Here is a 13,859-nt window from a genome sequence, read left to right as displayed (position 1 = left end):
AGGGGGAGATCCTGTCTTACTAACTTAACAGAGATTTTGGAGGAAATAACAAGGAGGATTGATGAGGGTAGTGCAGTGGATGTTGTCTACATGGATCTTAGTAAGGCATTTGACAAAGTCCCACCTGGCAGACTGGTCAGAAAAATGAGATTCCAGGGATACCAGATAATGTGGCGAGTTGGATCCAAAATTGGTTCAGGCGACAGGAAGCAAAGGGTAATTGTCAATGAATGTTTTTTGAATGGAAAGCGGTTTCCAGTGGTGTTCCACAGGGCTCAGTGTTGGGGCCCTTGCTGTTTGTTTTATATATGAATGATTTGGACTTAAATGTGGGAGGCATGGTTGGGAAACTTGCAGAAGACACAAAAAATTGATAGTGAAGAGGATAGCTGTTATCAATGCTATCAATAGTTTGGTTGAGCGGGCGAGAAGTGGCAAATGGAAATCCAGAAAAGTGTGAGGTAATGCATTTGGGGAGAGCAAACAAAACAAGGAAATACTCAATAAACAGGAGGATAGTACGAGGGGTTGAGGAAGTGAGAGACCTTGGAGTGCATGTCCACAGGTTCCTGAGTGTGGCAGGACAGGTAGTAAAGCAAGCATATGGAATGTTTTCCTTTATTGGATGAGGTATTGAATACAAAAACAGGGATGTGACGGTGGAACTGTATAAAGTGCTGGTTAGGCTATAGCTGGGATTTTATACACAGTTCTAGTCAGCATATTACAGGAAGGACATATTTGCTCTGGGGAGAGTACAGAGGAGATTTACAAGAATGTTGCCAGGACTAAAAAATTGCAGCTATGAGGAAAGATTGGATTTCCTTAGAACAGAATAGGCTGAAGGGTGATGTAATTGAGGTGCACAAAATTATGAGGGGCCTAGATAGGGTAGACAGGAAAGGCTTATTTCCCTGAGCTGAGGGGTCAATTACCAGGGGGCCCAGATTTAAGGTGATTGGTAGAAGGATTAGAGGGGACACAAGGAAAAACCTTTTCACCTGGAGGGTGGTGGGCAGCTGGAACTCACTGCCTGAATTGGTGGTTGAGGCTGAAGTACTCAACTCATTTAAGAAGGACCTGGATCTGCACCTGAAGTGCTGTAACCTGCGAGGCTATGGACCAGGTGCTGGAAAGTGGGATTAAAAATGAGCAGCTAGTTTCTTTTTCTTCGCAGACAGAATGGGCTGAATGGCCTTTTTCTGTGCTGTAATTTTTCAGTGGTTCTATTCTCACAATCTTACTTGCCCTTCACCCCACACCCCTTTCTGATTTAGGAGCCACAGATGATGTAAGCATGCGCCTGTTACTTTTCCCCTCCCTCCGCTCACCTTACCCTTTTGCCTTTTTCCTTTCAGGTATCAAAGGGATGCAAGCTGGCCAGGCAGTGGAGGAACACCAAGAAAAGAGTGATGATTGAGACATAGTATTCTCACTTGGTTTCACACGTGCAGCCGCCAGTTCAGACACTGAGATTGCATGCATCTTAGAGGGCAGGTTAGAGGTGAGATCTGCATGTGTTGAGACAGCTGAAGCCAGGGTAAGGGACAAGAGTAGCACAGGGACTAGTTCTCCAGAATTCAAAAAACATTAGATAAGATGCCACACAAGAGGCATTTAGACAAAGTTAGAGCTCATGAGCTTGGGGTTAATATATTAGAATGGATTGACAATTAGTTAATGTTAGGAAATCTCAAACTCAATTAAATGATTCTTTGTGATTCAAACTTGAGTGTATTGTCCAAATACAATGTTATTACTCAGACACCAATAGGATAATAACGACAATAGTTACACAATAGACTTAAAGGCCTGAATTTTCAGGATGGCGGGAGTTTGGTCCTGTCGACTCCGGGCCTTAAGGGGAGGGTGCCCCCAGTCAGGAGGGGGCTTCTGATGGAGGCATCTTCCACCCTGACCCCACTGCCCCCCTCCGCCCCCCCCCACCCCCCAACCCCCAACTTCCCACCCAACTCTTGTTCATTTTTGGGTGTGCTCCCCCCCACCGATCAGCAGCCTAAAAGTTAAGGCTGGGTGGGCACAGGCCTTTGTGGCCACTTAAGGGCCTTAACTGGGGCAAGGGAGGGTTTCCCCACCAAGAGCCTGCCTGCCCCACCATAAAATCGCAACCAGGCTGGGGAGAGTTGGGGGGGGATCCCAGAGGGAATCCAGTCCATACAATTTCACACTCTTCCCCCTCCCCTGCCTCAGAACCTGCCCGGGGGTGGGGGGTGCCAGTGAGAGGGGTGGGGGGGGGTGGGGGGTGCCAGTGAGAGGGGTGGGGTGGGGGCAGGGTGGCGGGGAGGGGCACATTTCCATTTTTTTTCTCACTCAAGGGGCCGATGAACAGATTTCAGACAGATGTGTGAATCTGAAACAACAGCTGTGTGAGAAGAAACAACCTGCTGAGCAAAAATAAAGCAGCCAAAGCAATAAATTGATCATTTTAAAAAAGAGTAACCAATAAAAATGACCACTAGAGTGTAAAAGAGTGAACGTGTGTGTGGCTGGCTCACTGCTAGAGATGAATTTTCCATTCGTCGGGCGTGCCCGGAGCCGATCGCCGCCAGCGATCAGGGCCCCGCCGCCATTTTACATGGGAGGGCCAATTAACGCCCGCCCAGCGTGATGTCCGCCGGGAAGCGCTATGTGCTCCCTGTGCGGGCAGGGGGGATTCCCTAAAATCAAGAGTGCCCTCTTTCACGCACGAAAGAGTGTAATTGGCTCCCTGAGGCTAAGTGCAGCCTCAGGGGGATCGCCTTGACTTTTAAAAATATTAAAAATAGAGAAAAGAAAAATCCATTACATGTCCCCTCACGTGACAATGGGTGAGGTTTCATTTTTTTTTTCTAGTTGCCGTCGGGGCTCCTGGCTGAACTACCAGCCTTAAGGTTGGACGAGCAGGGCCTTTAATTGCTTCATTGATCCTGTCAATGGCCTCAAGTGGCCATTGACAGGTCGGCGGACCCACAGCTGATTTTGCTGCACCCCCGCCTTCCTGAAAATTTAAATGGGGTGGGGTGACATCAGGGGTTCCGCCCAATGTCATCCCGCGTCATTATTACGCGTCGGCGAGCGGGCCCCGCCCCCTGCTTGCTGACGGTAAAATTCTGCTTCTAGTCTCAGGGTGCTTACTCACTCACCCTCACCCGCTGTGTGAGTGGGTGAGAATATGTTGGTGAGTGGGGATGAGGGTGACTAAGAACCCTGAGCCTGGGAGTGAGTCACACAGGCACTCTCTCATATACACATGCTCTCTCTATCCCTCCTTTCTCACAGACACATGCACACTCCCTCCTCTCTCTCACACACACACACAATCCCTCTCTCACACAATCACACTCTCTCTCCTCTCTCACAAACACACGTGCACTCTCTCTCCCTCCTCTCTCTCACATACATACACATACACTCACACGCACTCTCTCTCTGTCCTCTCTCACACACACACACTCCCTCTCTCCCTCTCACACGCACACATACACACGTGCACTCGCTCTCTCCCTCCTCTCTCACACACACTCTCTCTCCCTCGCATACTCCCTCTCCCAATTCCTCTCCTTTGCACACATACTCTCCCTCTCCCCCTCTCGTACATGCACAATCCCACTACCCCTCTCTCGCGCATGCACACTCACTCTCCCTCACACGTGCACTCGCTCTCCCCCTCTATTGCACACGCACACTCCCTCTTCCCCTCTATCGCACACGCACACTCCCTCTCCCCCTCTCTTGCACATGCACACTCCCTCTCCCACTCTCGCACATGCACACACCCTCTCCCCCACTCTCGCACACACCCTCTCCCCCTCTCGTACATGCAAACTCCCTCTCCCCCACTCTCGCACACACCCTCTCCCCCACTCGCACACTCCCTCTCCCCTATCGCTCACGCACACTCTCCCTCCTCCTCTCTTGCACACGCACTCATTTTCCCTCTCTCGCACACGCACTCCCTCGTACTCACTCCTTCTCCCTCGCACAGTCCCTCTCCCCCTCCCTTACACACGCACACTCACTCCTGCTCTTTCTCACACACACACACACACTCACTCCCGCTCTTTCTCTCTCACACACACACGCACACTCACTCCCGCTCTTTCTCTCTCTCACACACACACACACACTCACTCCTGCTCTCTCACTCTCTCCCTGTTTCTCCCCTCAGGCCCGCAGCCCCTTTCTCATTTTGGACCCCACAGCTCCTTTCTCTCTTCTTCACCCCCCCCCCCCCTCAAATCCTCTCTCCCACCCCAGGACGCTTACCGCTGCCGGTGATCGCTGCTCGTCCAGAGACTCTTTCTCTCCCACAATTGCTGTCAATGGGCCTATTGAGCCTATCAGCAGGAAGCGCAGCAGAGTAATGGCCTCTGATTGGAGGAGCAGCCCCTTGCAGAATGTTCAACTTCACTTAGCTGTATGACTGGTATTTTGAACAGTGGCTTTGGGGGCCATAATCTAGACCACGGGCCATGTGTTGGACGAAACTGATCCACAAAATTCCAGATAGTTAACTTGATGCTGCTTGGGTGCTTCCATTGTTCTAGCCAATACCAGATAGTTGCACCTGGCATGGGATGTAACCAACATGCCTGCTAGCCATTCATTCCATTTCGTGACTAATCAGAAATCCTTATCTGATAATAACATTGAGATGGGACTCAAGCAATTCTAACAGAGCGATTTACTTTGATTTCTTTCAAGTTAGTACAGGGTGTTGCTGCTCATGATGCCAAAGAGGCCAACGACAGATTGAGAGACTGCTTTGTTCAACAGGTAAGCATGGCCAAGAGTTTCCTGTCATTTTAATTCTCTGCCCCTCTCTTACTCTGCCCTTAGCATTATTATAATGAAGTTCAACATAAGCTCAAGAAACAACTCTTCATAATATTAATGATAGTTTATTCAGAAATTACGTGCGCAGCCCCAAGACTGAAATGCAGCGTGACTTGCATCAAAAGAACTTTGTATCTAGACCAATTAATCAGGTTAAAATCATGCAAACATATAACAGTCAAGTAGTAACAAAAATAGAAAACAAATTCAGCAGGTGGTGGAAGTGGTGGACGGGATAATAAAGGAAGAATAATGTTGATTTAAAATTATATTAAAATTACAAACCAATGCACCATTCCTACATTACAGCCACTGAAGGACATATAAATTTTATCACTTAAGTGTTTCAATGAGGACCCAGACCATCTAAGGAATATGACTACATCAGTAGCTTTCCATCTTGCATCTTACAGGGCTGAATTTAGTTGAAATTCTTTGAGTTGTCTTGTTTGCTCTAGGGTCTGAATCTGGGTAGATTGCATAAGGGATTTTCAAAACTTGGTACAAATGTTAATTTGTCTCGTTTCTAGGGTTTCGAGCTTTGCAACATGAATGGCCTTGTTGTACAACTGGTACTGAGGGCCTAAGATCAATCTCAGCACATACTTCTGCATTCTTTTGATGTGTGAGACCAGGAGGCAGAGCGCTCTCAGCCAAGGGATGGACGTAGCCAGTGTAGATCAACAACAGGCCATAGATAGGGAGCCTGAAAGGGATGAGAGGGGTCTGAGGAAGAATATGTTTCTGTTTTCTTTAAGCATACTGTCCACTTGGCCACCCCATTTCAAGTTGGCATGAACGGATGTACATAGGATTTAAGGCTTTCATCTGTCAAGGTTCATTTTTGATTAGGCACTTCAGTTTTACAGACTCACCACTGGATTTTAACAATTTTAGATCATTATGAGCACTGCTGTCCAAAAAAAAAACGGGCCAATGGTTATAATTCAGCTTTTCTCATTTACTCTTCCCCTAGACCCATTCGTTTTCTTCTTACTTTTCCAATTACTACCCCTTTTGCCTTTTCCTGCCTCACACCCTAATCACAGACTTTCCCTCCTTCCACTGTTTCTGTACTTGCTTAAAACCTGTTACCTCTCTCACTTTTTCCAATTCTGATGATATCTTGTGGTTCCTAGTTGTTCCCAGAAGTTTCAATTAATCACACTTTTAAACTCAAATGCTGGAGCTTCAACTGAATGTTTTTCTCAGATCACAACATGCGCTGCAGATCGATGCACTGTTAATTAGATATCCAGACTGTAATGCAGCAGTGGGTGATACAACACTCTGAATACTTATATATATGTGAACATAATTCCTCAATCATATTGGAATAGTATAACATCCCTTTCTTTAAAAAAATGCTTCTATATTAATATAACTGTTCCAATAAATTAACATTACATTAAAAATTAAAAGATTAGCAACAGACCTTTATAATTAAATTGAACACCTTAAGAGTATTTTATATAGCTTGTTTTCTTTTTTCTCAAAATGTTATTCACAGTATTGCTTAGGTGGTAGAATTTTGTACCAAGGTAGTCATCACTCAGTGATGATTTGGCACGCTATACTGACCATGTTGGATGGTAGTCATGATCTGTTCCATCTACAACATAGATCTGGATATCACCAGCTATGCCGACTGCAGTTTTGCATCTTGTCTTTCTGCCAGAACACATCCTGGGTCACTAAGGCCTAAAGGCGGATGCAAGAATTTGTACTGTCCGAAAGGATGTGACGAACATCATCAATAGTGCAGTTTCCCCATCAAGCTTCAACGTTCCAGTATCTGTTTTTGGCATCACGTTTGCTGAAAACATTTGCCCCTGCCAGAGCTGGTATGATCTTTTCCAGTGTTAGAACAGGATTACTCGATTAAGATCTTTGGGGAGCCAGGCAAATTTATGGCCGTCCATTTGTCTTCCCTCTCACAATGATGGAATGTACCCAATCTGAAGGTTCTATGACTGGCAATCACTTTCTTTTCTTCCATCTCTTGGAGCTCTCAAGCTTTTTCTTTTAGCTCTGCTGGTAATTTTACTTTGGGGATAAATCACTGGTTTCTTCTATGGATCAATAGTCATGTGGTACTCAAAATCTTCAAAGCATCCAACTGTTTCATCAAAACAATCTGGATACATTTGGACCAGATCGTCATTGCCTCCCCCTCTGATTTGCATTGTTCCTAGTTATCAAATCTCAGTTCCCCACGAGCCATTAGCATGACGTTGCTTGGCTTCAGAGCATCTTTCCTTGGGGAACTAGTATCTTTCAAATTTCCAGGAACATCTTCTGGTGTAGTCTGGGTGGGATGATGTTACTGTGTGCCCTGCTATCAAGCTTCAGATTTATGATTGTGGGCTTATTTCTCACCTCCTTCCTTATCCAAATCGTTCTGTGAATTTCATTTCTCTGAGAACTGTTGCACCCAGACATTTCATGCCATTTTATTGTTTCCATGACTATTGTATCCTCACGTTTGCCATCTTCCAAGGTATGCATGTTTTGGTTTATTTTCTCTCTTATTCATTCTGTTGCTTTGCCTCTGTCAACTCTTTTACAATCTCCTTTCTTTGCCCTGCACATTTTTTCCTCAGTATTTGGCATTCCACCAGCTCAGCAGTTTGATCTGTATGAGAGACATTACCTTTGGTCTGTGAACTCATATGGTCGTCCACAGCTTTGGTACATCTTCCTTTGCCTGGTGTGCATTTTTTTTTGTGTGTTGCTATTTCACTGCATCTAATCTGCTGCCTTTCCCTTGACTCAGCTGAAAGCTATCTGTTTGGGTAGTCAGGATCTTCATTTGTCTACTTGTCACTTCATGTACTTTGGCAGTGTCAAAAGCCTGCGATATTGAGCTTGTCCTTTCCAATCAAAACTTTTTGTACATCAGGGTGTGCAGAGCCCCAAGTGAGCGGATCTATCAGTCTTTCAGTGGTTTTTCTTTGAATTTACAGCTGTTTTCTTCATTTCTCAATTTCATTAAGAAATTGTCAACAGGCACACCTGGTTCTTGCCTCAGGCTTCAAAATTCATATCAGTCGATCTGATGGTTTGACTTTGGCTGGAGATGTGTGAATTTTTCAAAAACTTTAGGCTTTTACTGCCACCCTATTAAATAAATCTAAATCTTTCTCTTCTGCCACAAAAAACGTAGCTAACCCTTTCCTCTTCACCAATACCCTTTAGAAAACTACTGAATGTCAATCTTCACATGTTTAGACTTAAAATGCCTCTATGACATCATTAACCTCTCAATTCAATAGGGAGTGGAGCTATGCACTCATTGTTGCAGTGGCAACCATTTTATTTTTGTGTAATTCACTCAGTTTCTCTCTCTCTGGCATTAATTCAGGCTAATTTCTCTCTATTTAGTTCAACACATCAGTTTAAAATAGGAACATAGGACTTAGGAGGAGGAGTAGGCCATTCAGCCCTTCAAGCCTGTTTGGGTTTTATTTACAGACACCTGCTGCCACCATGTTATGACTTTGTAGCGTCCAGAGGTTGAAAAAAAAAAATCTCACTTTGAAATGCTGAAGCTTCATCAAATGCATTTCTTGGATTGCACCATGTATTGCTTTCTGATACATTGTTAGTTTGATATGCAGGCTGTAGCGCAGTAGTGAGTGATGTGACATTCTGAATATTTGTATATAATACACATGAAGACATAGTTCCTAAATCATATTGGAATAATAATATAATAGTCACTAAGCTGAAATGCTAACAGTTCAATATTTCTGTTTCTATTTCAGACTTTCAGCATCAGCAGTTATTTGCTTCTGTAATTCCAGGGATATTGTAATTCCAGAGATGCATGCAAAGGTGGATGCTAGTAACTTCAGACTGCAAACCATCAAGGCAAAAATAACTACAACTTTATTAATCATGTAACAAAAATTGAGATAGTTACAGCTGCTTGTTTTGCTGCACAATATCAATGTATTCACTACTTAGCATATATTCTACTGTGATGAAATTTAAAACTAAATGAATTGTTCTTTCTAGATTGTAAATATGCTGATCTGCAAATCATTTCAAGCTGTGGTATTTAGCCCCATAACTAGACACTGCAAATTACACTTATAGAAATATCCTTCAAATCACCCCATTTCAGCTATGTGTTTAAGTCTTTCTTTCTTTCTCACCTGATAAGTAATTTGTGAATGCTTTGCCATTAACTTCAAGTAATCTTCCAATCATAAATATGTTATACTTCTAAACAGTGAATATATTACAATTGTTCGATGTTTGTACAAGTAATGCATAGGGTTAACATTGTGCTCAATGGACTAGTATTTCCATTATAAAAATTAAACAACTCAGCCTACAGGTCAAACCTACAACATCAAACGTGCATGCATTGGTCGTAAACCAGTGTTTATTAGTACTTAAGATGGTTTTTATCCTTTCCATCCCCGGTATGCCAAAATATTACTTTAAAAAATAGACTTGTTCTGATCACATTGTGATTTAAAATCTAATGCCAAACTTCACAATGGTGTCTGCTTTAACCTTGTTCAAGACTGTTGACATTAACTATAAACACACACAAATGTTATCATGAATACACAGTCAGCAAAATAGTGTAACTGTCTCGCTGAAGCTGGATTCTACAACAAGTCCAGGACTGGAAAGGATGACATAACTTGCACATTTTAAGTTCTGATAAAACTTATTTATTTTTAAGCTGTCATAACACTGCAACTGAAAACTTGTCATCATACAAGCTTCTTTGGCTCCCTATACAACAGACTTCTGAATAAATACAAATATCCCAAAAAAATAGAGTGTTTGCTTTACTCTTTATATGGGACCCATCAGATATATAAAGAACCGTTTAACAGCATAGAATGTACAAAGTCACTATCATCTTAAATAAATTATCTTAAATAGCAGCCAGTACACAATAAAAGTCACTTCATAGAGTGCCGGAATGTAATGTAAATGTGACATTAGAAAGGAAACTGATCAGATTTAAAACAAATCAAGCACAAACGATTTATTTTTTGTTCCATTGGTGCAATTCAGAATAAAATTTCCCAACATACTTTTCAATACTAATTATATACTTTATTTGGTAGACAGTTGCATGGTAAACCTTTTCTGAAACTTTCCCAAACTGGAAGTTGAGTATATTTTTTATTTAAACGAGGGCAGGTTTGGCACTTTTATGCTGATATCTCCGATGTTAATATTTCGAGGCATTTCAGGCAGATTCATATTCTTTACTGCTGACACAGCTCTGGCTGGAGCTCCTGCTAGACCAGCCTATATTAAAGTGTGTAAATTTGAAAAGAAAAGTAATTAGTGGTTGAGTACTCAAACACACAGAATTAAAATTCAAAAATCGATTCTACTGATGAAAAAACTTGAAAGTTTTCCATTGTTCGTTATTTGCAGAATTGCAAATGTGTCCTTTATACATACTTTTAGTATCAAGGGCAAAAAGTGGAAGTGTTTCCTCCCCCAGGTTCTGAAATGATCTTCAATATTTTTAAAGAATTAAATTCATAATTTCTTTTTAGACAGACTGGAAACCATGCCTCAGGCATCTGAACTACCCAAAGTGTGATAAATTAATTCAGTTATTGCAGCAAACACAACATTTAAATATGTCATTCAATCAGTAGCCCAAGAATATTTCCATGACAAGGAAGTTTTGGATTTTGCATCGTTTTAAGTGGAACACAATATTTTTGGCCATTTCCACAAAATAGTAGCTGTTACTTTATTTGTAGCAGTTTCAATATTGACAAAGGTGATTACATAGGATTACTGACTTAAAAGAGCTGCAACATTTTATTATAAACCTCTTTTGATCTGTATGATGAAACTAGTATGATTGTGTCTATTTGCAAATAAAAAAATTCCTTAATGTTTAAATTATAATTTGGAATGCATTGCTTGAAAGGCTGGCAGGAGCAAATTCAATAGTAGCTAACAAAAGGGAGTTGAACCTCTATCTAAAAAAGGAAATGCTGCCGGGCTGTGTGGAAAGAAGAGGGAGTAGGAGTAACTGGTAGTTCTTTTGGAGAGCTGGTTGGTATGATGAGCAAAATGGATTCCTGTGCTGTATTAATCTATAACTTATAAATTAATTCACCATTAATGACTATTCTGGAAACGGAAAAAAACACAGTATTTTAATCATAGTATACTAAAGCAAAAAAAACCTGCATTTATATAGCATCTTTCATGACCTCAAGACATCCCAAAGCACCTTACAGACAACTTTTTAAAAAAAACCTGATGTAATATAGGGAAACAGAGCAGCCAATTTGCACACAGCAAGGTCCTTCAAAGAATAATGAGATAAGTGATCATATAATCTGTTTTAGTGATGTTGGTTGAGAGATAAATATTGACCAGAACTCTGGGGAAAACACCCTGCTCTTCTTCAGAATAGCGTTGTGGGATCTTTTACTTGGATACAGGTTAGATGGGACCTCAGTTTAATATCTCATCTGAAAGACAGCACCTCAGACTGTTGCACTGCTTTGGTGCTACACTGAAGTGTCAGCCTAGATTAAGGGCCAAGTCCTGAAGTGGGCCTTATGCCCCAGGGAGTAAGTTCTACCACTGATCTAAAGCTTACCTATCATTACAAAAATGAATTCTACTTGATCCAAGTTTTCTCCACTAGGAAAGTGTTACTGGTATTAGATGTTTACAGTGTTTTTTGGCAGAGGTCAGTGTCACCTTTAGACATCCTCGGCAGCAATTACCACAAGGGCCCTTCCAATCTTTCACTAACTTTGATTCATGATTTGTAGAAATACTGGAGAAATGGTTTAAATAAGTACTTATATTATTTCTCCAGAGTTTTCATTATCTTTCAGTGGGATATCATGGAACTCCCCCCATAAATATTCCACCTGTCTGTACTGCTCCAACAATAACCAAGTGAGTAGTTTATTTTGTACAAATCAGTCCTACCGTAGGCTTATTGGAAAGAAAAGTAAATTTACTATATCTGAAGCAGCAGTTTAAACTCTACAGGAGACCAACTAGAAATAGTCAAAACTCGCTTAGCTAGTAAATATCTAAGGCATCACCACGTGCAAAAGGAAATATTCTTGGGCTATTCATTATTTTGTGCAAATGAAGGCAGGATTTCACAATGCTGTCGTCAACCACAGCCCAGTGAAGACCATTTTCATTGTGCTTTCTTATAACCATTTCAAGTGAAATTTCCACTTTACTCCTACTTTTATACAATAGAAAAAGACTCTAACCTAACCATCTTTAGACAGGACTTCAAAAGGCAACATTTTGCCCACTGGTGGAATAAATTAAGTTATTCTGATTAAAAATAAGGTAAGGTACTGACTTTAAATCAGCGAGTTCTTTAAGATGTAACCAAACACTTAGGATCAGTTCATGTCTGTCAGAAATCGCTTGGAAAAATATGGCTACCAGGTACAAGCATCACCTTTAGGGATGCATTAACTCATCTGATAAAATTTCATGACAAAAGGCATAATTCAGATGCTGATAAGACTTTTGTATGTTTCCAACACCTTCAGCTTTTCCCACAGGACACTTTTCTAGGTTAGAGTGTTCGAAGTCCACCTTGGAAGAAGTCCTGCCATTTGACCAATAATTCTAAGAAAGTAAAACAAAATAACCTAGGTCCCCAGTTGAAAGCAATTTTTAAAAGACACATTCGAGCAATTTTGCACAATATATAAAAAGAACCATAAAAGGTTTTCCCACAAAATACCCTGCTTCACGTATTCATTCATTCTAACATTTTTTTTTAAAAGTCATGCACTGCAAGTTAAATAGACAAAGAATTACTACTGGGCAAGCTCATGCAGTGTTCAAGCAACGGAGTCACCAACAGCTTTAAGACATTCTAAAACTTCATCTGTAATAAGAGTTCATCCAACAGCATAACAAGTGATGCACAGAGCTAATGCTTTACTCACAGTAAATAAAAATACACAGAAATATCATTTAAAAAAATGTCAGGCTCAAAGTTAAAGACACCAGATATGTGAGTAATATGCAGAGTTGATGGAATTACTTTACTATGATTATCAAATGGTCTATGGAAATTAACAGCATGTCACAAATTAAAACTAGATCAATGCATTAAACTGATTGCACAGAACACATCACAAAAGGGTGACATTATGAAATGCATGAGGGGATTAAACAAAAAATAGAATTAAATAATTGAATATGGTTACTCTAGTAAAAATTCAGATGACATAGTTGAAGAAAAACTGTAAAAATATCATGTATTCAAAGGGAGTTTCATAGTTTGAAAGAAAATAAAATTAAGAGGAAGAAATCTCATTATTCAGAAAAGATGATGAGCAGGCTTTAGACAAACAGCCTTTTATCAGAATTTATGATGCAGCATTTTGCCATCTCAATTACTTTTAGTTAAAATTACAGATGGGTGAGAAAGCATTGTTAATGAGGACTACAAGTTATTCCAATCCCTTCTAATTTTCTTAGGAGACAACTATTAGGTAATGAATGGATGAAACTCATGACAGCTGAGAAAGATTCATGTTGCTAGTTTGATTATGTATGCTACAGGTTATATTGCATGCATGCAATTACTAGAAAGAGAAAACAAAATGAAGTCTGCAAGTAGGAGAACAAAATGAGGAGAAACCTATAGGAAGAATTAAGGTCATCTTGAGAATTTAGCATCTGAACCTCATAACATCCCTACCAAGAGGCATAAGATAAGAAGCTGTCTTCCCATGGTTCCCCCACAAGTGGCCCATTACTCTGATGACATCATTTTGCTTTCTAGCTGTGAACAACAAGAAAAGGAATTATGGTGGGCCATTTAAAGGCTGCTGTACCTGAGAGATTACAGTAACAGTATCTATCTGTCCTGTCTGGGAGACTGAAAGATAAAGGTCTGTAAGAGAGAAGAATGGAAATAGCTAGAAAGGTCATAAGTTTTGGAAAGTGAAGATTTCAAGACGACTGACGGGGATAAAATGCATCTTTTGTTATGAACAAATTGTGGAGAATGAATT

The 13,859-nt window shown here is 41.1% G+C and overlaps 1 protein-coding gene and 1 long non-coding RNA gene across 5 annotated transcripts in view; one reads left to right on the top strand and one right to left on the bottom strand.

Moving 5' to 3' along the window:
• The first annotated feature begins 1,364 nt into the window (after positions 1–1,364).
• On the top strand, positions 1,365–8,824 carry LOC121277067. The gene is made up of 3 exons (XR_005942797.1): positions 1,365–1,504; positions 4,705–4,776; positions 8,604–8,824. It is a non-coding gene; the product is annotated as an uncharacterized LOC121277067 (long non-coding RNA).
• The window catches only part of LOC121277066 (AP-3 complex subunit sigma-1), a 77,343-nt gene continuing 72,188 nt past the window's right edge, over positions 8,705–13,859 (bottom strand). For 3 of the 4 annotated variants that reach the window (XM_041186000.1, XM_041186004.1, XM_041186001.1), the window contains one exon: positions 8,705–10,119. In XM_041186000.1, coding sequence (XP_041041934.1) covers positions 9,991–10,119 — 129 coding nt within the window. In that variant the 3' untranslated portion in view covers positions 8,705–9,990. Of the gene's footprint in view, positions 10,120–13,679; positions 13,739–13,859 lie in introns of all 4 variants that reach the window. The other variant, XM_041186002.1, reaches the window with a different exon arrangement.

Source organism: Carcharodon carcharias, chromosome 4, assembly GCF_017639515.1.
Source record: "Carcharodon carcharias isolate sCarCar2 chromosome 4, sCarCar2.pri, whole genome shotgun sequence".
In the NCBI taxonomy this organism is placed as follows: domain Eukaryota; kingdom Metazoa; phylum Chordata; class Chondrichthyes; order Lamniformes; family Lamnidae; genus Carcharodon; species Carcharodon carcharias.
Note: the sequence above shows the minus strand (reverse complement) of the source record. Positions and strands in the feature narration are given on the sequence as shown.